This window comes from Brachyhypopomus gauderio, chromosome 5 (genome assembly GCF_052324685.1).
Source record: "Brachyhypopomus gauderio isolate BG-103 chromosome 5, BGAUD_0.2, whole genome shotgun sequence".
NCBI classification, from domain to species: domain Eukaryota; kingdom Metazoa; phylum Chordata; class Actinopteri; order Gymnotiformes; family Hypopomidae; genus Brachyhypopomus; species Brachyhypopomus gauderio.
The window spans coordinates 25,315,588-25,339,646 of NC_135215.1; the positions used below are offsets into that span (position 1 = coordinate 25,315,588).

The 24,059-nt window shown below is 42.6% G+C and overlaps 1 protein-coding gene across 1 annotated transcript; it reads right to left on the reverse strand.

Annotated features, from left to right (window-relative positions):
* Positions 1 to 806: 806 nt before the first annotated feature.
* LOC143513948 (uncharacterized) lies at positions 807 to 22,754 on the reverse strand. Its single transcript, XM_077004627.1, has 18 exons — positions 22,598 to 22,754; positions 21,807 to 22,009; positions 19,450 to 19,551; positions 19,116 to 19,208; positions 18,883 to 18,993; positions 18,303 to 18,444; positions 10,903 to 11,701; positions 10,782 to 10,813; positions 9,061 to 10,531; positions 8,896 to 8,954; positions 6,665 to 6,870; positions 6,171 to 6,269; positions 5,942 to 6,037; positions 5,307 to 5,417; positions 5,012 to 5,135; positions 3,537 to 4,269; positions 3,255 to 3,304; positions 807 to 2,955 (listed from the first exon to the last, which is right to left on the reverse strand). Exons 1-18 carry the CDS (start codon positions 22,632 to 22,634, stop codon positions 1,655 to 1,657), a joined length of 5,769 nt encoding a protein of 1,922 aa, XP_076860742.1. The 5' UTR covers positions 22,635 to 22,754; the 3' UTR covers positions 807 to 1,654.
* Between the last annotated feature and the right edge of the window lie 1,305 nt (positions 22,755 to 24,059).

Sequence of the window (24,059 nt, forward strand, 5' to 3'; positions counted from 1 at the left end):
GGGACTGCGGGGGGGGGGGGGGTGGTTGAAGGGGGAGGAGGGAGAGGGGGCAGACAGAGAGGGGGTGGAGGGAGAGGGGGGAGGAGGGAGAGGGGGGAGTGAGGGGAGGAGGGAGTGGGCAGAGAGGGGGGAGGAGGGAGCGTGTGGCGGAGGGAGGGAGCAGAGATGGGGGTGGCGCGGTCACCCACCCACGCGTGCCCTTTGCAACTCTGTTGTCCTGGTGTGGTATTGAGTTCTCTGTTCGCCCGGCTGCCCAATGTCAAGGAGAAAAGCGCAAAAAGCTTTTAGCACTCTGACACTTTCTCAGAATTCATTAAAAGATTAGAAGACACCACGGAGAACTGTGCTGGTGTAGCTTCTAAATCTTTCTCACACTGGGAACATAGGAACGTTTTAAAGCAATGGATTTAATGAACAAACAGGAACTTCTAAAAGGCAGATGGGAAAACGTTTTGATGAAGTAATGCTGACATCAACTGTACAAATAAAGAACTACAGTTAAACACATGACTGTAATGTTATAGGAAAGTATGAGCCTAACGCAGGGAACAGGTGCCCGTTTCCTACAGTGGTTCTGAGCTGTTTGTTCTTATTTCTCTCAAATTCCCACACAAGTAAATTCCATGCACGTCTGAGCAATTATCATAACAACCCATAATGATACGACTTGGATAGAATTTTTTTTTTCTTTCAAGCAGTGTTAAATAGCTTCTACTTAGTATGTGAACTGATTTATGCGGGGCGTGGTGGGTTTTTTGGTCTAGATGTTTTCTTTAGGTAAAATTAAGTATAAAAAAAGAAATGAATAGAAAAAAAATAAGGATTTATTTTGCAAGTATACAAATCCAATTGTGAAAGGCATGACAGATACCATTCAAAGCCAAAGAGGATATTACAAATCTCATCTTTTTTCCCCCCCGAGTCCAACATATAGGAAATATTATATAATTTCTTAATATCTAGTTTCCTGTTTTCAGGATAACTTTAAAGAAAATGTGGGGGGGGGGGGAGAACCCCATCTGATAAATCATGGCAGGAATATGGCAAGTTTTACTGATAAACCATAAAGCCAAATATGAAAATGCAGATGTCTTGCGCTGTTAAAGTGACTACACCAGTTAAAGTGACTACACCAAAGCCCATGTGTTGACATGGCTGAACAAGCCATTAAAAGCAGCTGCTTAATGAAAGCATATTTCCTTTCCAAAATCAAATGCCTGAAGATGGCTTTTCAGGCTGATCTGCAACCAGGTTTACACTTTATGTGATTCAATTGTGAAGATAAAAGTATCTACTGTTGCATCTGTTTGCACCAAGCAGCGTAATGTTGAAGAACAAACATGCACTTTGCTGGCACTGTTACAATCTTCTGTGATCTCCGACATGGTTCTGCCTACAGATCAATATATCAAAATAGTTACTGATGTGGATATGCTAGTAGATCAAATCTACAGGGAAAATAGCGTTAGGTGAAGAACTGTTGTTTTGAACAACCAATGTTCCTGCCATGGAGGGTACGGACCTTAAAGAAATGTAACAGAGCTAACACAGTGACCACCAAACGATTTCAAGCCCTTGTTGCCAATCAGTACTATTTTGTTTTAAAGAGTTAAAAGTGCATATGCCTTGAAACAAAAAAAAATAAAAAACCAAATCAAAAAGTGTCGCTAATCATCCTCTCCGTTCTATCTCCGACGTGAGTCCGCTGGTGCACCTTAAGCACGTACGCCTGCCTGAAGCGCTTCCCGCACTCGCCGCACTCGAACGGCTTCTCCCCGGAATGGATCTGCGCGTGCCGCTTCAGACGGCAGGACGTGAAGAAGGTTTTGCCGCACTGCGGGCAGGGGTAGGGCCGCACGCCCGTGTGGTAGCGCAGGTGCAGCTGAAGGTAGCAGGCCTGCGTGAAGCTCTTGTCGCAGTGGGAGCAGCGGAAGGGCTTGTGGCCGGTGTGGTACCGCTGGTGCTTCAGCAGCTCCCCGAAGGAGAAGAAGCTCTTGCCGCAGTCGGCGCAGAGGAAGGGCCGCTCGCCCGTGTGCGTGAGCTCGTGGCGCGTCAGGCTGGCCTTGTAGGCGAACGTCTTGTCGCAGAGCGAGCAGTGGAAGGTCTTCTCTTTGGTGTGGCCGGCCAGGTGGGCTCGGAGGGTCCGCTCACGCTTGAAGCTCTTGCCGCAGTGTGAGCACAGGTGCGGCTTCTCTTTGGAGTGTGTCCACTCGTGCTTGCGCAGGGCACCCGGGTACAGGAAGCTCTTGTCGCAGTGGGCGCACCGGTACGGCCGCTCGGCCGTGTGCGTGCGCTGGTGCGATAGCAGCGCTCCGCGGTACGTGAAGCCCTTGCCGCAGCCGCAGCGGTACGGCCGGTCGGGCCGGTGGGCCAGCAGGTGGCGCTTGTAGCTGGTGACGCAAGCGAAGCTGGCCTCGCACAGCGTGCACTTGTGCGGACGCTCGTCCAGGTGGCCACGCTTGTGCCGGACCAGCGCCGCCTGGCAGCTGAGCCGCTTGCCGCAGTCGCTGCAGCGGTTCAGCTCGTCCTGGGCGTGGCTGCGGTGGTGGTCCCGCCGTGCGCTCAGCGAGCTGAAGCCCTCACCGCAGTATAGGCAGCTGTACATCTGGGGCTGGCCCGCAGCGGGCTCCTCCCCCGTGGCCTTGGGCCCCGCCTCTAGGGCGGGCCTGGAGGCGTGGATGAGGCGGTGGCGGCGCAGGGCCTGGACGTGGGAGAAGCGACGGCCGCAGCGCGAGGCTGTGCACTGGAAGGGCCGTTCGCCCGTGTGCGTGCGCTCGTGCGCCTTCAGCATGCCCGGGTAGCGGTAGCCTTTGCCGCACGCCTGGCAGACGTGTGGCTCCTTCTCGCCCTCCTCCTGCGGAGCTGGGTGGATCTTCTTGATGTGGCTTTTCAGGTACCGCTCTTGAGCATGAGTGAATGGGCACAGGGAACAGGAGAAGACCTTTGAGGAGACGCCTGCAAAAGAATCTGGTGTTAGGGCTCATCTAACCCGTGATATTGTTATACAATATAGGCAGTATGTCAAAGATCAAAGAATTTACTTTATATTATGTGAATAAAAAGCGATCTAACTGAAAGGCACATTTAGGCACCTGTACAAACGTATCAAATAAAAGTCATCCGATTGTCCTTTGTCATTTTATTCTAATATTTTCCACTTATATTTCATTTAAGCACTTTGTGAACTTGCTTTCAAAAGGTACTATACAACAATGTTATTATTATTATTTATCAAGAAGTGGATGGGACACAACCTGTATTTCCATCATTTGAGGTCAGACCGGAAAACACATCTGAAATTTCCCTTGAAAACAAATTACAAATTATTTTTGTATTTATCTCCATATCCCACCACATGACTTAATATCCAGTTTACATTGTGACACTACCAAGATCTTATAATTACCGAAAGGTCTACAACCTTTGTGTCCACATGCAAAAACATACTTGAACATAATGTGACTTTGTTACAGAGGAATTAAATGAAACCATGAACCATGTCAATGAAATCCATGTGAAAAACAGCTCCAGTTTACCTGGTATGTGATGCAACAGGATTTGCATCCAACTCCGTGCCGGCTGCAGAGTTTGGCGTGGCTGAAGCAGGCTTTCTTTTTGCATTTTGGCAACTAACATCTTTACAGACCACAGGTTTTCTTTTCTGCTTTTGGAGGTTCACCATCTTTATCTTCCAAGTCTTCTTGGGCTTTCGAGCTGATCTGCGGATTGCTGTCTCTTCACAGGTGCCTGCGGGCATGCATGTGGACGAGCCCAGAGTGGGTGTGCCTGCGGGCTTATGGTCCGACTGGACCGCCCCCGCCGTCGGGTCACACAAATCCTCCTGTGGTCCGTGTCTTTTCGCACCCTTCAGAGATCCATTACCATGCGCTGCTATTTCCCCCAAACACCCCTCGGTATCATCCCCTCTTTCGCCCCTAAGGTCAATCTCCACGGTGCTTCCATTAGTCTGACCCTCCCTCAGCTCTGGCTGGCCGGCGTCCGGCCGGTCGGCACCGTGTTCACAGGCTTCTGCTCTGGGCAGTCCTTCTCTGGACGGGTTTGCGGGTAGTTCCACATCCGCCCATTCTGACACGACCACCACGGTCAACATGTCAGTCGCATCAGTGACACACTCAGGGATCTGAGCGGGAACAGAGTCCACTGGGGAATTTGGCAGACGGCTGCCAGTGCCAAGATGCTGCGCATTGTCTCTCTTGCCAGACAGAGCAGATATGATGCAGTCACCCACATTCAAGCCCAGTGTGGAGGCTGAGTAGTACAAAAAAAGAAGAGACTTTACTAGCTGAGGTTTATTTGCATGATTTGTGCCAGTTTTTTTGCTATGGAAAGGGGTACTAAAAATATTTAAACTAACTGAAATGATTTATGTAAATACTCATTAAAACCTTTAGAATGCATCTGACATAGCTACAAAGTTATATACCTATTATAACTACAAAAAATGTAGATATAAAGTTTTCTATCTATTTGAATTGCTTTATATGATGTCTTAGCAGCATAAGAACCTTTGGTGAAAGACCAACTGATATTTTATTGACTATAGATGACCCTAAGAAACCTAGACACCTACACCAATTACATCTGTAAATCTTGAACAAGATATTTAAAAATATGTTGAATTTATACATGTTCAAAACCTTGTTGATTTCACATTCATCTCCTGAAACACACAGAGATGGACATACTGGACACTAACTGAAGAAATGTCCTATGCAAGAGAATGTCAGGATTGTCATTCTACTGCTGAATCATAGCTGAACTGCACTAATACACTAAATGTATCCTGATGGATCACAGCACTACATGGTTTAACCTATGAGCAAGTGATTTATGTGGTCAGCCTCCCTGGTTTCCTAATGCAAACAGCCCCCCTTACTGAAGTTGCGAAATATATTTGGACATCAAACAATTTTTCATGTCTGAAAAAAGAAAAAAAAATACGTAGAAATGTGATTTCTGACAGCAGGACTAAAAGAGTTCCATTACCTACCGGGAGCGTCCAGATGCCCAAGGCACTTATGGTGATGGAGCAGAGACTTCAAGTTGTCTGGGTTACTGATGGATTCCTCATAGTCCTTTAACGCAGACGATTCAGGGCTGAGCCAAGTCGCAGTCTGAAATCAGAAAGGTATAGCAGCGTTTGAACAACTCATCAGTCATCCAGACAATTACAAACTGAGCAATTATAATTATATATAAGTATAATTCTTGATACTTATTCTTGATACAAACATACTTCAAGGTGTCAAATACTCACATTTCCAAAATGCTGCATGATTTCATACCTGCAGGAGATCGGGGACAGGCAGAAAGTGCTCCAGTCGAGACAGAAAGTCCCACATTAGCGTCTGAATAGCAGAGTCATAGTCTGACCCAAAGTCCACAGGAAATACATGCTGGAGAGAGCATAGAGAGATGCAGAACTCATACTGGAGATACGAAACATATTCCCTCCCTAACTAACTGAAAATGTATTTCAACACAATTACGATTTGTTGATAATCCTGGAAAGGAATTCAAAATGAACTATTTACTGAAATTTTCTTTACTTAAACTTACTTAAGTATGGTTTTATCACTTTTTTTTCTTCTGCAGCTGGTAGGCTAATTACGATTAGCTGGTAGGATTAGCTTGCCGATAGCAAGTAAGAGCAGTTTTGCTTAGTACTAGTTCAAGTTGCTTAGCAACTATCATTATTATGTGTTTCACTGGTCATCTGTCTACCCTTTTGCACGTAAACTCCTCTGTAAAATGGTCTTAACTACAACCTGTTTAACAATTATTACCATCATTCTGCCTGTAAACCCATTTTAGATATTTCATTTTAAGCTTGGATTTCAGAATGTGTTTTGTTTGTCACATTAAAAAAGTAATAAAAAATAATTAAATAAATTAAGTCATTTCCTAAGAGACCTCTGACCTGGAAGAAGTGTTCTCTCTCATCCGTTTTTCTAATCAGGGTTTGGACCAGCTCTGTAAAGGGCATTCCCGCTTCTCCCACCTCCGCGCTGTCCACCTGCATGACCAAATGGCACCCTCATCACATGCTGCATGCACACACCCACACTTTAACGAGAGCACGTATGGAACAAACAATACACACACCACATAATAGTCCTTCTGTTATTACAGGGACGTGTTTGCCTTACGTCTTTGACTAGGGGCAAGGACAGCTGGATGCTGTTGAGGTGAGACTGGATCGTATGTGTATCCACTGGATCGCCCCGGAAGCACAACTCCAAAATCAGCTATAGGAAACCCAGGACATGGCATTATCATGGACATATCCCTACGATCAACTGCTGGTACAGCAGGTTTGAACAGTTTCTAAGAATGGAACCAATAGAGGCAAAACATAACAGGTCAGCACACTGGCATGAAGCAGTGCTAAGAAAACAAACAAACAGGACCATCACTGAAAGGAATGATGAAAATGGATGAATGCTTCCTCTAGTCAAGAGTGGAACTGGACCAAGGCCAAAAGTCAGCACAATGAAAACACAGTAAGAGACTACAACCAGCTTTCAAATGTAATGTTCACCACACACTTGAGCTCCTAACTTCTACCACTACAATCAATCAATCAATGACTCATCAATCTATAAATCGGTAAAGACACAGGAGTTCATGTTGAAGGCGTCACCTTTGCTCGCAGTCCCAGAATAAGTTCAACTCCACGTGTGTGGCTGAAGAGCTCTGGGACAGCTTCGGTAACCAGTGAAACAAAGTCAGCCAGTTTCCCATATTGCATCACATCCTGCTGCTGTGTGACGCGCCACAGGAGGGCAGACATGAGCCGAAGTGGTGGAACCAAGAGGCGCAGAGAGGACAGAGGCAGAGGAGACTGATCTGAAACGTGGTGCACACAGCCAATTAAACATAACGCAAAACTAAGAGTGCTTTGCTGTGACAAGCAAGCATCAGCACTTTATTACTTCTGAGATTAAATTTCCCCGCTGAGGGATTAATAAAGGATTATCTTATTATCCTATAAGTGAGGAAAGGAATTTAATTTCAGTAAAGCAACAATATTTATATAGAATAACAACTACCTTATTTTGAAAGCAGGAAACTCATAGATTAGGGACTTCAACAGCAGAGTTTTGTAGGCCAAACTGGGTATATGTTTAGGATAGCTGTTCACTTCCCTGGCAGTCATAGAGCTCTTGCTCTTAAACTTAGCTCACAACAGTGCAATAGATTGTCTATGGGTCAGGAATGTACTACAATGTTGTACTAAAGTATACTGCTTGCTGTATATAATTTAAATATCTAATTAAGACAGCACAACTTATTTTTCAAATGAACCAACAACTGGGAACAAACAAGATTGTGGCACACAATGACATGTCAAGACATGCCTACTCTTCCTCCAACCAGCTCGTTCTTAGAGAAAATACACTCCCAAAACAACAAAACAATCTAAGATTTTACTCTAGATGCAAACTAGATAGCCTAATTATCGCAAATTTGTATACATTTAACGAGCATTCTCTACCATGAAGAGACCTCACACTTTATCCTATTATAGTGAATAGAACTATAAATGCTCTCGAAATGTACATTAAGCTACATGTAAAATAGAGCATCTAGTTCATAGCTAAGACAGCTCCGGGCAGTCTCACGGTTAGAAAGGTATCTGCAAGTAGACGGTGATTTTTGTTAACAGGTAGCGAACATGTCTTTGGTCATTCTTTTTTATCTCAGAAAATGGCTTTTGAGTGGCATGCTCCCTTAACAGTACACCAAGTTTTTTCAGCCCAGCTCGACTGTATTTGGTCCTGAGGTGTTTACAGGTGGGATATCAAAAAAATCCGTTGACCGTCTATTAAATCTAAACAATTGCCAAAACACCGGAGCACATCAAATAAGGTTGTTTCCCTCTGCTTGTTACACGTCTTAAGTATTGACTTTAACGCAACATGACCGCTTATAACTATAAACATGCACACTAAACACTCCCTATACTACCATTAGCTTGTTAATTAACGTCAACTGTATTGAAAACAAATAACTAAACCTAATTAAGTATATACTACTTGCTTTGGGGAAATAATCCAGTCTGATAATGAAAAACTTTCAATTACCTGCATCCTCCTGTTTTGGGAATCCGACTTCCAACATAGTAGCTTGATAGCCAACGTTATCGGTTAGGTACACTAGCCAGCTATTCTCGTAACCTTAGTTTTATAACTTGATATTGTCCCACATGCATCCAAGACCGGTGCTCAAACTCATCACAAGTGGCTAATATGTTCGTTTCATTACGGTGAGATAATTGACTTGAAACTTTACAACACTGTTGGTTCTCTGGCAATTCTTGATAGAACAGAGCTGTTTAACCACCGGAAGTTTTGCTAGTTTTCCCCCGACGTTTACCACAGCGCCATCATGCGTCGAGATGACTGAATGGCTAGTGTTTTCTCCCACCTAGGGAGTTCACGCTCTGTCGGTACATAAACTACCGTTACCACACACATCCCACTCCAACCTGCGTCTGTGAGAGTCTCAACGGTTAACAAAAATATTAAAATTTTGTAATGTCTATATTAAAGATAGTAATTTAAAAGTGTTTCAGTGATCTCTTATATCAGTTAGGATTAGTGAAAACACATTCCCCAACAGTCAGCTCCTTTATTTTAGGCCTACCATCTTTCAGCCAAACCAAAAGTGGTATGAAATATGAAACAATGTGAAAATAAAAATATTTAACCATTCGTCTGCATTTTATGAAAAATCATGTTACAGATGAAAGTAGGTGAATTTGTATCTAGAGTCCCATTGCTAGTCACCTCTATTGTATGTTTGTGTTCTACCAGCTTCCAACACACCTGACAAGCCAGATAAAGAACTGCACAATACAAGTTCACCTACTCAGATGAAATACGGAGATGCCGTCAAGCGTCATTACAGTGAATCCATCACACACATCACTACAAAAAGAGCTTCAAGTCAGAGCCTTTTTAAAATAGAGAGCATTAAATTAATGCAATTGTCCATGTTTAATTTAATGTGCGCTTGAGTTTCTATAAGCGTCACGATGTAGTGTCTGCTAACTCGCCCTCGTTGAGGGTGGACTCCAGTACTTCCACTGTGTGGCTAATGTCTACTGGGCACTTGCTGTGGTCCTGCCCAGCGTGGTCCTGCCCAGCGTGGTCCTGCCCTGCGTGGTCCTGCCCTGCGTGGTCCTGCCCTGCGTGGTCCTGCCCTGCGTGGTCCTGCCCTGCGTGGATGCGCGAGTGGTTCTTCAGCTTAGCTGCACTCGCGTACGTCTTGGGACAGTATCCGCAGGCGTGCGCCCGGGCCTGCGTGTGCGTGCGGCGGTGCCTGGCCAGCTCCGAGGAGCTGCGGAAGCGCCACGGGCAGGCAGGGCAGGCGTAGGGCCGCTCGCCCGTGTGCACCCGCTCGTGCAGCGCCACCTCCGTGGCCGTGAGGAACGTCTTTGCGCAGTGTGCGCATGAGAAAGGCCGCTCGCCCGTGTGCATCAGGTGGTGGCGGTTGAGGGCGAATGGCTTGGTGAACCTCTTGCCGCAGTAGGAGCACGCGTAGGGGCGTGCGCCCGTGTGGCTCAGCGCGTGCTCCCGCAGGGCCCGCTTGGACTTGAAGCGCTTGTGGCACTGGCCGCAGGCGTGGGGCCTCTCGTCCGTGTGCGACTTGTCGTGCTTGAGCAGCTCGCCGAGCGAGAGGAAGCGCTTGCCGCATTGCGAGCACAGGAAAGGCCGCTCGCCCGTGTGCATGCGCTCATGGCGGTGCAGGATGGAGATCAGGTTGAAGGCCTTGGGGCAGTGCGGGCAGCGGTACGGCCGCTCACCCGTGTGCGTCATGTGGTGCTTCTGCAGGCCCGAGCGCAACGCGAAGCTCTTCCCGCAGAGGGCGCACTGGTGCGGCCGCTCGCCCGTGTGGCTCAGCTGGTGGCGCTTGACGTCGGCCCGGCGCGAGTACGTCTTATCGCACTGCGGGCACTTGAACTTGCGGTGGCGGCGGTGGCTCTGGCGGTGGGCAGAGCGTTGCAACAGAGTGTCGAAGCCCTCGCCGCACTGCTCGCAGCGGTACTGCTGCGTGACGCTGTGCGTCCGTCGGTGCGCCGCCAGGGCGGAGGCACTGGTGCTCGCCTCGCCGCAGATGGAGCAGTAGTGCGGCAGCTCGCTGGTGTGGCTCTTCTTGTGGTGCGCCGTCAGCGCACGCAGGTTGACGAAGCTGCCCGGACACAGACGGCACGAGAAAGTGGCTTCGCCGTGGAACTTGCGGCAGTGCTTGGTTAGGTCCCACGCGTGCTGGAAGGTCTTCTCACATTGCGTGCAGTGGAAGGGACGCTCGCCCGTGTGCGTTAGCTGGTGCCGGCGTACGTCCGACGTGCGGGTGAACTTCCGCCCGCACGTGTTGCATAGGTAACGGGCACGAGGGTTTTCTGCGATTTCGGTCTTGCAGGACTTGGCAGGACAACGGCCTCTAGACAGCAGTGAGGTCTCAACACCGTTATGTCCTGCCTCAGGTTTAACGGGCTTTCCATCTACAGCAATAAGCACAAACAGAGCAAACAGCTGATTACATATAGATTACTATATAGATTAATATATGATTACTTCCACATAGAAGTAATACATTTTTTTTTGCTCTTATTGCATACCTCAAATGTCAGTTTTCCAATTACACACTGATTACAGTTACTGTTATACACAATCAGATGCAATACAGAAACAACCAGTACACCAAATACAGATATTGCTCTGTGTAAGTGAAAGATATATTTTGCACTGTACCCGGTTTTTCTCCAACATCATCTTCATTTTTCCTGAAAACAAACAAAAAGGGAAAGAAAAGAATGATCAGGGAAGGGTGATCATTGGGCCCTGTACTTGAGCGATTGAGCAATTTCCTTACTCTTTCTCTGTGGATTTCTCCGTTTTGACTGACGGAGGCCGCCCCCTTCGCTTCCCAGGCTGCACCACCTTTGGCACTACTACATTCTTCCTGGGTCTGCCACGCCCCCTTCGGGGTGGTGCCACGTGGTCGGTGACTGCTTCCGGCAAGTTCTTATCTCCACTGAGTATGCAGTTAGCTGGGCCACTACCCCCAAGGCTAGCATTAACAGTGTTCGCTACATCATTCTGTCCAGTAACTTCACTTTGTGTTTCCACTTCAATTCCGACTCTTTCAGTGTTTTCCGAGACCTCGCTGCCTGCCCTACAATCGAGCAATGGAAGTCCTCCTCCATCGCTCGGAAATTCCATTCTGAGGTCACACTGGATTGATTTCTCACAAACTGTTTTTTCCATGATGAAGTTCATGGTGCCATCTAGTTCTTCCCCATGTCCTACTCGCTGGTTCACGGCCATAATCGCCTCCTCCTCACCTACGGTGCCTCCTTCACCGAGGATTGCCACCACGGAGCCGTTCTCCACTTTTACCGCCACGCCCTTTCCTGCCGGGTCCCCGGCATCTCCGTGAGTCACCTCGGCGACATCCTCAGTCACATCGTTGGTGCTCAGCTCCACTTCAGCATAGTCGGTCACGATGATGGCCTCGGTGCCTAGCTGGCCCAGGGCACCCTGGCTCAGAATGGTCACGGTGGCAGGCTGCACATGGTAGACAGCGGACTCTGCAGGGACTGCAACATGGGTGGATGGAGGGATGGAGAGGGAGGAAAGGATGCGGTCTCCCGACATGGACAAAGCAGTCCCTGGATAGAGGAAAGGAAAGGGGGCAAGAGAAGACAAAGGTCTCTATTTGCTATGCACACAGATATTCAAGTTTAAACTATTATATAGTAAACAGCGAGGATAAACCATTAAACTGAATCCAAAACATTTGAACATGCCATCAAATCAATGTCACAATTCAGAAGAAAATTCCTTGCATAAGAAAAAAAAGTCACACATTTTCTGGAAGTCAGGTGGTGGGTGACTGTTGGTCAAGAGCAATCTATGATTCTTCCTAAAAATATTTTCCTGAAATTTGTTAAAGGTTATTTTTCCTAAAGGTCTAAACTGAATTAGATGTGTGTAGTAAAATAGAGGGGAATAAAATTGTCCCAGAATTAATCATCATCATATCATAGAAAAATGATCATAATCATAATTCTACTTTGTCTTAAAATGAACACAAACCAATCAAATATGTAGTTTCTACTAACCATTAACTAGGTCAGTCTAGTGCAGTCATTTGAGATCACGGCTTTCCAAGATACTAATGATCGGATAACTGTGCAAGATGAAAAACTATAAATTCACATACAGTCCATATAAAAAGTGAGTGTATGCAGATCCATATAGTACAAAAATGTATCCAACTGTAAATGAAGCAGACATTCTAGAGAAAGATTTTTTTTTTTTTAGACCAACAAAGAACAAGTAAATTATGTAAATAAATTATGTAAATTATTCTGCAGTGTTCCATCTCTGGGCTTGGGTTGGTCAAAGAACTTCTACGGCATTACTTGATGGGGCAGGGGAGGAGGTAGGGGAACACCTGTGAGAACTGTGGGTTGTTGGTATTCATGGACCTCAAGAACAGTGAAGTGATACTGTCCCTCTAGCTGTTATCTACGCTCTTGTTCAACCAGAGCATTCCAAACTTCCACTGTGAAATGTCATTAGAAGGACCTCAGATTATTTAGATGCTGTACTGTGGGCATCCACTTCACTAGACACCAAGGAACTGGCCTGAGATATGACAAATGACAAGGAAAAACACACCAACTGATTTCACAAGTCTCTAGACCTGTACTAGTCTCTTCGAAAATATATTGTCTCAGTTTGGGTTTTGATAATGATGCTGGATATCTTTCCAAAACTTCCCATCGGTGTATGCAGCTTATGATTTCATTTTCATACTAATTAAACCATTGAATATGAGTGAATGAATGTTCAATTTATATGGTGCCTTTCAAGAAACCCATGGTTGCTATACAATTTCACACAGATACAAGTGCACATGATCATTCACCACCACTGAGCATACAGACACACATTCATGCAGACACTCAGACAACCGTTTTTGTTGTTTTTATTATTAGACACAAGGAGACATGCAGTCACACAGACACACTTGGAGTAGAGAGTAGTTTTTCAGGGAAAATCTATTTACCTAACCACCATGTTTTTGGACTGTGGGAGGAAACCGAAGACCCCGGAGGAAACCCACGCAAACACAGGGAGAACATGGAAACTCCACTCAGATAGGGACCAACCACTCATGATTTGTGGAGGGGGCACAGTAGAAAGGCCATCGTAGGATGGTCTCAAATGGTCAAGTATTCAGGCTTCTTCTGGTTCTCTATTAATTACATATCACACCAGGGAACATGACATCGTGGCCACTGACTGTGGGGGGTTTTGCATTACGTTTTACTCATGTGCAAGAGTGATTTTGTTTGTGCAAAATCTTCTCCCATGTTCATGTGTGACACCAAACAGGAAGATTACACTTCATATGAGCAAAACCACTCTCGCCCAATAACCAATTGCCATGGAGCGCATCACTATTTATCAAAAAACATAGACTCTCATCTTGCAATATATATTTTTTATTAAAATTATAATTCATAATTTTTTTAACAAAAGCCTACACCTCATCTGGCACACTTGGTAGCAAACTAAACTGTAGCAAACTAAAAGCATCTGGTATCAAACTAATTAACTCTAAAAACTAATTTTGTCCTTGTTTATACAAAAAATACATCTATATATTGAATATATTATATATACAATTGTATATATTAACACATTTGTATTACAACTTTAAAATGCTAAAATGCATTATCCCAGTCATACAGGAAAACATAAAAGCACTGAAAAGAAGAGCACCAATCCACCAATCACAACTGACTTTCAGGAAGTAAAATAGATCAAAATAGATCAAACGATAAGGCAAGAGGACATTCAATAGGAGCAAAAAATTCAAGTATCAGGCTAATTTTCCTCACACAGATAGATGTTTGTTTTTCTTTGCTCAAGTAGCACCTCATGCCAGAGTGGTTTTGCTTGAGTGAAGAATAATTTTCCTCATGCAAAATATTTTTGCTAGATGTTTTTACTTTTTTTGACATGATAGTATAATTTACCAAAGTGTCAGTTACATTCACAAAAGTTTAACAAAGAAATGTATGAACGAATCAGTTATAATCGTCTGGCAATTCAGTTATGTTGGTTTTAATACAGACATGGCAGTACTTCAAAAAGAGGAACTTGGTCACCTTCATTATGCAAGCCATGAAATTTCTCTTTTCTGCATTTAGAAATGCTAAACTGACATTTTTGACATACCTACTCATACACAATCAAAACTCCTGTCAAAACTCCTGCACATATCACCAGGGGGATTCTATTACAACTTACTGCAAATGACAAACATATAGGCCTTTATTAATCAGATGCATATGATCAAATTTGATCATAAACAATTTGAACACAAATTTCAGTTTCCTCAATTCTGTCGCACACTCACCGGCCACATTTTTATTGTGTCAATGCCATAGCCTTGGCCACAGATTTTGCATTTGCAATTTATTACTAATCTTCTTCAGCTTAGTATTAACAGACAAGCACCACTAGTCTTTATTCTTTTGTGAAATTATGCTTTAGTACAATCTGCTTAATGCTTGCCTCTTATTGTCTTACTAGTGCTACACTTGTATAAATTAGGGTGTGTTTAATGCAGTTATGTAAGTTAGTGTGGGCCCTTTGAGAATGATGTGTAAAGAACGCACCATTGTGCCCACACTACTTTTCACATAACTGAAGCTGACTCTTTAACTGCATTCAAACCACTGCATTAGTGAATCAGTCCTGAAGCCTCATTTATAAATGGTGCGTATGCAATAAAAAAAAGGATGTGCGCACACAACATATCACCCACAAACCGGCATTTATGAAGAAATACTTGACAGAAAAATAGCCTTACATTTATGGAAAATTTGACTCATGCATGCAGCCATAAATCATTTGGGAGAGAATGGGAATAATAATGATAAAATACAGAATTGCAGCTAAACGCATTGTCATGTATATTGAGTCATGGGAATTGCATTCTCATGTGTATAAGTTCATATGGAAATTAAGCTCCATAATAGTCCCCCAAGTCAAGAAAAATCAATCATACCTAAGCATTATTTTGCTTAATTTGGATATACTTTTATTCCTTGGCCTTTCATTTAACATAATTTTTACTCCTGCATATTATTTGTGTATGGTTTTATTTAATTTACTTTTTACTGTTTATTGCTTATATTATTTAATTGGTATGGTTTTATTGGTCTACTGTACTGTTCTGTTTTATATGTTTGTTTTATATCTAGTGTTCAGCACTTTGTTGCAGCCTCTGTTGTTTTAAAAGTGCTTTATAAATAAAATTGAATACCAGTTTACTAGTTCATGTATTGATATTTGTTGCTCCAAACAACTATTTGCATCATTGAATGTTCCAAAATCCTAGTTCCCCAAGTCTAGTAAAAAGGCTGATAATAGTTACCAATAATTATAAGCCTAGATGCTAATTGCAAATACACTCACAGATCTATAGACATGAGAGGATGATCTAGTTAATGGACGGATAAGATATGAATGTGTTCTCAGAGATCACAAAGACTTTCTTTCCAATGATCACTAATGAGCAGACACAGGTTCCCAAGAGCCATCCTCTTGTAGATGTGTGCCGAGTTGAGCCAAGAATTAGAGAGACCAACATTACAAATTTGGGCAATACCTGTCTATTTACAGGTATTAACAACCTTTGGATTCCTGGCAACCGGTGGCTTTCAGAGGCAGTTGACCGATAGGTCCGGGATATCCCAGCCATGCTTAAGCTCTATTATGCCAACAATTTATATACATCATCAGACTTCCATACATGGTTTTCCTTGCATGTCAACATCAAAGCGCAAGTTACAGCTAGGGCCGGTTTCCCAAATGTGATGGGAACAATTGACTGCACTCATATTGCTATAAGAGCACCTAACAAGAATGAAGCTGCTATCAGCAGTCGAAAGTAACTGCATTCTAGAAATGTCCAAGTAATTTGTGATGTGACCATTATGCCGTTCAGCAACAACATTCCCCATTTAAGAATACATGAGGTAATTTGAATGCACCATTTATGGACAAGAGTTGGTAGAAAGGACGTGGAACACAAGTTTCGTTCACCTGCGCATAATTTAAAGATTTATAAAAAAGAAACAGCGTTCTTAGCAAGGTTTTACTTATCTGATATACACTATATTGCCAAAAGTATTCACTCACCTTTCCAAATTATCGGAATCAGGTGTTCCAATCACTTCCATGGCCACAGGTGTATAAAATTAAGCACCTAGGCATGGAGACTGTTTTTACAAACATTTGTGAAAGAATGGGTCGCTCTCAGGAGCTCAATGAATTCCAGCGTGGATCTGTAATATGATGCCACCTGTGCAACAAATCCAGTCTTGAAATTTAATTGCTCCTAAATACTCCACAGACCATTGTCAGCTGTATTATAAGAAAATGGAAGTGTTTGGGGCTGGCAGCAACTCAGTCACGAAGTGGTTGGCCATGTAAACTGATGGAGTCAGCACATGCTGAAGCACATAGTGCAAATAGGTCGCCAACTTTCTGCAGAGTCAATCACTACAGACATCCAGACCGCTTCATGTGGCCTTCAGATTAGCTCAAGAACAGTGCACAGAGAGCTTCATGGAATTGGTTTCCATGGTCAAGCAGCTGCATCCAAGCCATACATCAAGTGCAATGCAAAGCGTCTGATGCAGTGGTGTAAAGCACTCTGCCACTGGACTCTAGAGCAGTGGAGGCACGATCTCTGAAGTGACGAATCGCACATTTCCATCTCACAATCTGATGGACGAGTCTTGAGTTTGGCGGTTGCCAGGAGAATGGTACTTGTCTGACTGCATTGTGCCAAGTGTAAAGTTTGATGGAGGGAGGATTATGGTGTGGGGTTGTTCGTCAGGAGTTGGGCTTGGCCCCTTAGGGCGTACTCACACTAGGCTCTGTGATCCGGGCCCGGGCACAGTTCCCTGCCGAAGCACGGTTCGTTTGGCTAGTGTGAGCGCTCCAACCGTGCCCGGGCCCGGATCAGTTAACCGTGCTCGGGCCCGCTTGAAGAGGTGGGCCAGGGCACGATTCATGTGGACTCGGCCCGCTTGGTGCCTCGTCTGATTGGTTCATTTCGCCAGAACTCTAACATGACGTCAGTGATGCGACGCTCACGTTAAACAGTCATAGCGGCAAAGTGATTAGCAGACAATCGTTGTGTTAAATTATCGATAAATCTGTGCTTGCACCGTGTTTCTGCACTCCCAAAACGACTCCAAAAATACAATAAAAAGAGAATCATGAACTCCATAGTGTTGTGCGAGCGCGCTTTTTTTTTCCAAATAAAGTCACGTTGTCGGGTTGATGATAAAGTGATAAAGTCACGGGCCGGGTTGATGAAGCCAGTGTGAGTGCAGGTCAGAGGGGGAGTGGGGAGGGGGGATAACCGGGCCCCAGCACGGAACCAGCAAACCGTGCCTAGTGCGAGTACGCCCTTAGTTCCAGTGAAAGGACCTCTGAATGCTTCAGCAAACCAAGACATTTTTGACAATTCCATGCTCCCAAATTTGTGGGAACAGTTTGGAGGTGGCCCCTTCCTCTTCCAACATGACTGTGCACCAGTGCACAAAGCAAGGTCCATAAAAATATGTATGGTCTGACCTGACCTCAACCCGACAGAACACCTTTAGGATGAATTAGAGCAGAGACTGAGAGCCAGGCCTTCAGTTTGTGACCTCACAAATGCGCTTCTGGAATAAATGGTCATAAATGCCCATAAACACACTCCTAAACCTTGTGGACAGCCTCCCCAGAAGAGCTGAAGCTGTTCTTGCTGCAAAGAGTAGACCAACGTCATATTGAACTTTATGGATTTGGAATGGGATGTCACTTAAGCTCATATGTGAGTCAAGGAAGGGGAGTGAATAATCTTGGCAATATAGTGCAAATCTCAGCTAGGGTCATACAAAAGTATATCTGAATTTTGGCCAACACTTAAAATGTGTCATGTCTCCTATATGTTTATTTCTACTATAGGAATCTATGTTTACAATTCAGCATGCATAGAATCATTCCAGAAAAATCTGTCTGCTGACCCCTCATTTTCAAAAAGTGAAATCATATTTGCTACATGACACAGCTGGTATAATGTAGCTATATTATTCATTACAGCACACTTAATATGTTCTCAGGAAACCCGATGCTATGTTGTCCAACTTGAAAGCCCAGCATATCTAATTTTACACCAGTATGTCTTACCTAGTTTGGAACCTTTACTGCAGTACTGATTGTCCACATTACTGAAGACTTTGTGTTGTCGTAACAGTTCTTGCAAATATTTTGGTTCAGATTCTATGCATTCATCCAGGCCAGCAGGGGCGGGGGTGAGCCAAGACAGTGTCTGTGAGACAGTTCGATTAAGTTACTGGAGAAATAATATACTACTGACACCATTTAAGACAGACGCCTGTTAGTTAAAAAAAAAAAACAAGGGTAACAATAGGGTATTTTTAAAAATGTATTTTTAAAAATTTAAAACACTTTAATGAAAGGGTAACTTTCATTAAAGTGTTTTAAATGTGTAGTTCCCTACTAAACTATGCATCACAGTCTGTAATTAGCATTTTTACCTTCACATGAAAGACAGAAACTGCATGCTATCACCAGGGGGATTCTAATACAACTTACTGCTATATAACTTATTGGTATATATATATATATATATATATATATATATATATATATATATATATATATATATATATATATATAAAACACACCATTGTGATAGGATTCAAAACTTCTCTAATTACACATAGTGAGCAATAAATTACTGTACCTTTTTAAAGTCTGGAATAGGAAGCAACCTCTCCAGACAGGACAGTAGTTCCCACATTAGTTCCTTGAGCGCTGTGTCATACCGTGGCCCATACTGCACAGGAAACACCGCCTTGGTAAGAAAAAAAATGAGAGACAAACAGGCATTTAAAAATACTTTCTCACATCAAACATTTACATAGCATAAACATGCCTGACCGAGAGGGCATAACTGGACATTTGTCTCCTTCACACCTGGAAAAAATATACTTTTTCTGCTGGGTCCTTCATCAGTGCAAGTACCAGGGCCTTGAAGTTAGCCAGCGAGAGCTCCAAATCTGAAATGTCCTGAGAATGTTAAAAACAGTTTATTAGCATCTGTAGACAGCTGAAAGTCTCTTTAAATGTATGTACACAGGTTTGAGGTCAGATTTCCTGTGGTAGATTAAGCCTTAACATAAACTCAAAATGATCTTCTGTGATCCACAGCAACTGCAGCTCACTCCAATACGAGGGTAAATTCCTATCAGAGGAGCTGGCTCACAGAGCCTGTTTGCCAAAACACATATCAGCATCTATCCACACTTACTGCTGAGCATCCAGATGGAATGGCAGGAAGTCCCATTTTGTCCAAGTGAGCTTGGATGGTGACTTTTACATCCTGGGGGCCTTGTAACATCTCCAAGATCATCTTAAAAGTTAACAAATGCATTATGACAGTTATTCTCTGTGTTTTAGAGTACTTTTGCAACAAGAAATTCTCCTGATGATGATTTTGTTAAACATACAAATATACCAAACCTTCTTAATTAACCTCTGCTCTAATAAGTAAACCAGCACGCATGAACAATGCTTAGTGCTGTAGACGGGAGCATAAAACTGGAAATGTTTGTGGGCAATATGTCAACATGTTATTGAAGCTGCGGTAGGTTATTGCACACTGTTCTCCTCTTAGCTGATCAATGACAGTACATACAACAGTAAATACAAAAACAAACTACATTTTTCTGTAGACAAATACCGTCCTAGCCATCATTAAAGGAGCACTAAGCAATGTTTATGACCAAAACCATTCAAACTATGTATAAACATGAGTATTTATTTATGCTCCGAGATGGTGGCTCAAATCAGTTTGTAGGCTTTGAATAAACCATTTTAAAATGTGTAGTGCAGTGGTCACTGCCATTACACTCCCCGACACCCAACATCATGTGAGCATATGTATTTACTGTTATATCTTAGAAGTTGCATATGATTGAATGCAGCAAGAGTCATGGAGGAACACTGATACTCAATACTATAGAAGCAAAGTGGGAGTTGGAAACATTAGAAAACCAGAGACAACACTGGTGTAGCGTTTTCTAGGTGAGGGGCCCTATAGAAGGAACATACATACATACATACATACATACACACACACACACACACACACACGTACGTACATGTAAGGAACTGCAGTGTGCATGGGTAAGATATGTAGTTATTTAAAAGTTTTCAGAGAAACAGCATGTTCCAGACAGAGGTCCTTCATTAGCTGTGTGAAGTGCTTCTGAATTAATAGGAGCAGGAACCAGTACTTATATAAAAAAGTAGAATCATCACATTCATTCCATGAGGTTCTAAAGTTCCAAGAGTTTCATTTCACTGCTGCCATAGCAGCAACGCGCTATGCAAACTGATGTCATTAATACAATGTCCATTATGATTTAAATGCCTTGCAAGGTGGACATTACATATCGTTAATCCTGATGAGCCGAAAGTGTTCACCAAACCGATCAGCAAGTCTTCTCTTGGTTTCTCCAAAATAAAGATGATTACATCTCTTGCAAGTACTACAGTAGACATCTCCTGCTTTGATGCATGAGAATGGGTGATGCCATATGAACCTTTTGTTCCACTTATATTAGTGGTTGTGATAATGAACTTATATGTAGATTGGTTGCAGGCTACAGTGCCACAGTTAATATCTGAATAGTCATTTATATAATTCTTGACAAGCAAGTCTTTGTCCATCTATAAGAGATTCGTGGAGGATCCTTAAAAGGATATGTGGTCTCTGCATCATCCTGGAGGATTCTGAAGTGGTTCAGTATAATATTAGTCACTGTTTCATTTATAGGACAGCGCCAAAGGAATAGTTGTATTAACAGCAGATTGTTTACAGGTCCACTCGGTAAAGGCATCATCTATGACGTCCTTATGAATAAAATCACAGTTTTGAAAATGTTCATGCATTTACAAACTTTTCTGGAGGACATCTTCATTGTCACTACAAATTAGTTTTTGCAGGCCATGGAAGGTAAAAGAACTGTATTATAGATAGAAATGAGAGTCCATAGGTTAATAATGGAAGGTGGTATTTTTAAAAAAGGTAAAATTCACTGAAACATCCAAAAGGGTTATCCTCATGCCAGCATGTGCTATATTCTATCTATATTCCAGAGCTTGGAGAACAAAAAAAATTACCAGTTGGAGCTCTTCCAATGGGCATGTAGCAATACCAAAAATGTCCTCAATCACAGGGTACAAGTCCAGTGTAATCCAACAAAGAGCATGACATGAGATGGTCCCAGTTTTTTTGTATATACACATACATACATTATTGCAAAACATATGCACCTAGAACAACCCAAATTGCTTATTAACAGCACCTATTAGACTACTGTTAAGTGAGGCTGGTCAACAGACCAATTGATAGGTTTTACAGTTAGGCAGATGTCAAAGCATGCATTTCTACAAAATACTGACTGTAGACTGCCTGATCTATAACATACAGGGCCAGGTTCCTGCACATGGATTAAACCTAGTCTTGGACTATGTTGTAAAGTCAGTGGTGATTCACAACCAATGTCCATTTTAGTCTAGTTTTATAACCAAACTGAGTCTGTTAAACCAGCCCACAGGATTTTTAAAAATTAATAAAAATGTCTTGACGAGCACACTCACCCTTGCCCTCAAACCCAGCATGAGCTGTGCTCGTTGTCTGTAACTCATCAATTGTGGAACAGTTTCTGTAACCATGGACACAAACTCCTCCAGTTTCCAATAATGCAGTACATTTTTCTGTTGCAGAACTTGCCACATAAATGCAGACATCAGGTGCAAAGGTGGAACCAGAAGACGCAAAGAGGAGAGAGGAAGTCTTGAGCCTTCAGAGAAAACACAAAAATAATTGCATTAAGCATGAGCTGCTTTATTAAGTGGAAAAATGCAGTTGGTAAAAATACTCAATATGCCTCTGTCTCCAAATATTATGGTAAACAAGCTCAATAAAAATGTTTTTAGATTGTGTAAATATTATTTTTATACATCTGCATATATAATAGATTTAAAATAAAACAGCACTAAAATCACTTCTCATTTGTTTAAAGTTTAATCGACCTTTTATATAGCTGTTTGTAAATTTCATTAACTATTTATTCCAATGTAACTTGTGCAGTGCACGCCATATTTAACCCCTTACACGAAATCTCCCAAGTCACGAATCCTAACTAACAAGTACACTCCGTAAAAATATATAAATCAGTGTTTACTTCAATACAGCCAAAGCCCTTCTCCATACACTAAAAATGTCTGTCTGATGCATTACAATCTTTCAATATTTTAGGCAGAAGTTTGCAGGACGATTTGTTCACTTTCTAGCGTAACAACACATCCCCATCTTAATGATGTAGATTTGATAGCTAAGTAGCATAAATGAAGTGATCTACAGAGTATAGAAGTCAGTCAACATATACCTTGATCTTCTGTACTCTGTAACTGGTGTTTGTCCATTGCAACGTCCTAGAAAACTAAGCAACTGATGAATAACAGATTAGTTATATTTTCCTTTTTTTAAGACTAACCAACTAGCTAGCATTGCTTACTTCGTGAGTGCAGTACGAGACCAAAAACTTCCTGTCTGCAAATTTCAAAACAAAAGCACTCCTCTCCAAATATTTATATTGTAACGCGCCCTCCTTGTAATATTTAGGTTATATCATGATCTTTGGCGAGACAGCCCTTAATATGTCAAAGTGATTGTGTAAGTTGTATTTATGCGGTTGAACTGTGACTGTAGTCAACCATCAATGACTGCTTATTGTCCAATAAAAAAGTCCAAAAAGGCTTTTCAGCAATTGTCCCACCTGAAAACGTCGATATGAATTTAATTGTAGCAGCTTATCTTACATTGGCTTGGGCAGGTTAAACATATCATGTTACAAAATGTTTTATTTGTGGGATTTTGTGCTGAAAACGATTTTTCAGAATATAGATATATTCCTCTCATTTTTTCATGTATTGCCAGCATTTTGAATACTTTATATACATTAACTATCTTAAATATATGTTATAAAGAATTTAAATTAGCATTTTCTATAAACATAATTATAATTATGGATCTTGTAACACTTATCACTGTTGATTGCAAACAAAAGGACAGAGTTGGCATTATTTATAGTTATGGAGACATGTATTGTAATGGAAGACAGATCAGGTTTGTCACTGAGAAACATAAGCTTTTTAAGCAAACCTGTCGATTTGTTGTGGGTGGTAATTCACAGGTTTGAAAACTCGTTCTCGCCCCCTACTGTGCAATTTGGTTAGGAATACATCGAGCTAAACTATCAAGGTTAAAGTCATCAGTTTGCTTACCTATTTTGACCCAGCTTGCAACCCAACTTTAAGAATAGATTAATGGCGATATTTGATAACGGCCCACCACTACTTTGTACACACTACAAAAGGGCATGGGCTGCCATTTACAAACTCATACAGACAAACTTATTCTCAGGCGATCAATGTCTTGCATTTGAGGTGTCTTGTGAAACAGTTCATATTAGGAATAAATGACCATATAATGTAATAAACCAAAAAACTTAATAGGAGATAGAAGTATAGTAACACTACATTAGGTGGGCATTATCAAAGGCATTAAAGTAAGACACGGGTGATTAATGACAGATGTTTGAGAGGTAAAACAAACAGTTTTTGACTGTATCAGGAGCTGGGCTTGGACCCTTAGTTCCAGTGAAAGTAACTGTGAATGCTTCAGCATACCAAGCACGGACGTAATTTGGGGGGGGGGGGGGGGGGGGAGGGACATGTCCCCCCCAGTTTTTACGGTTAAAACCAAATAGTTAAATAGCGACGAATCCATGTCCCCCCCACTTTTTATTACAAAATTACGTCCATGATACCAAGACATTTTGGACAATT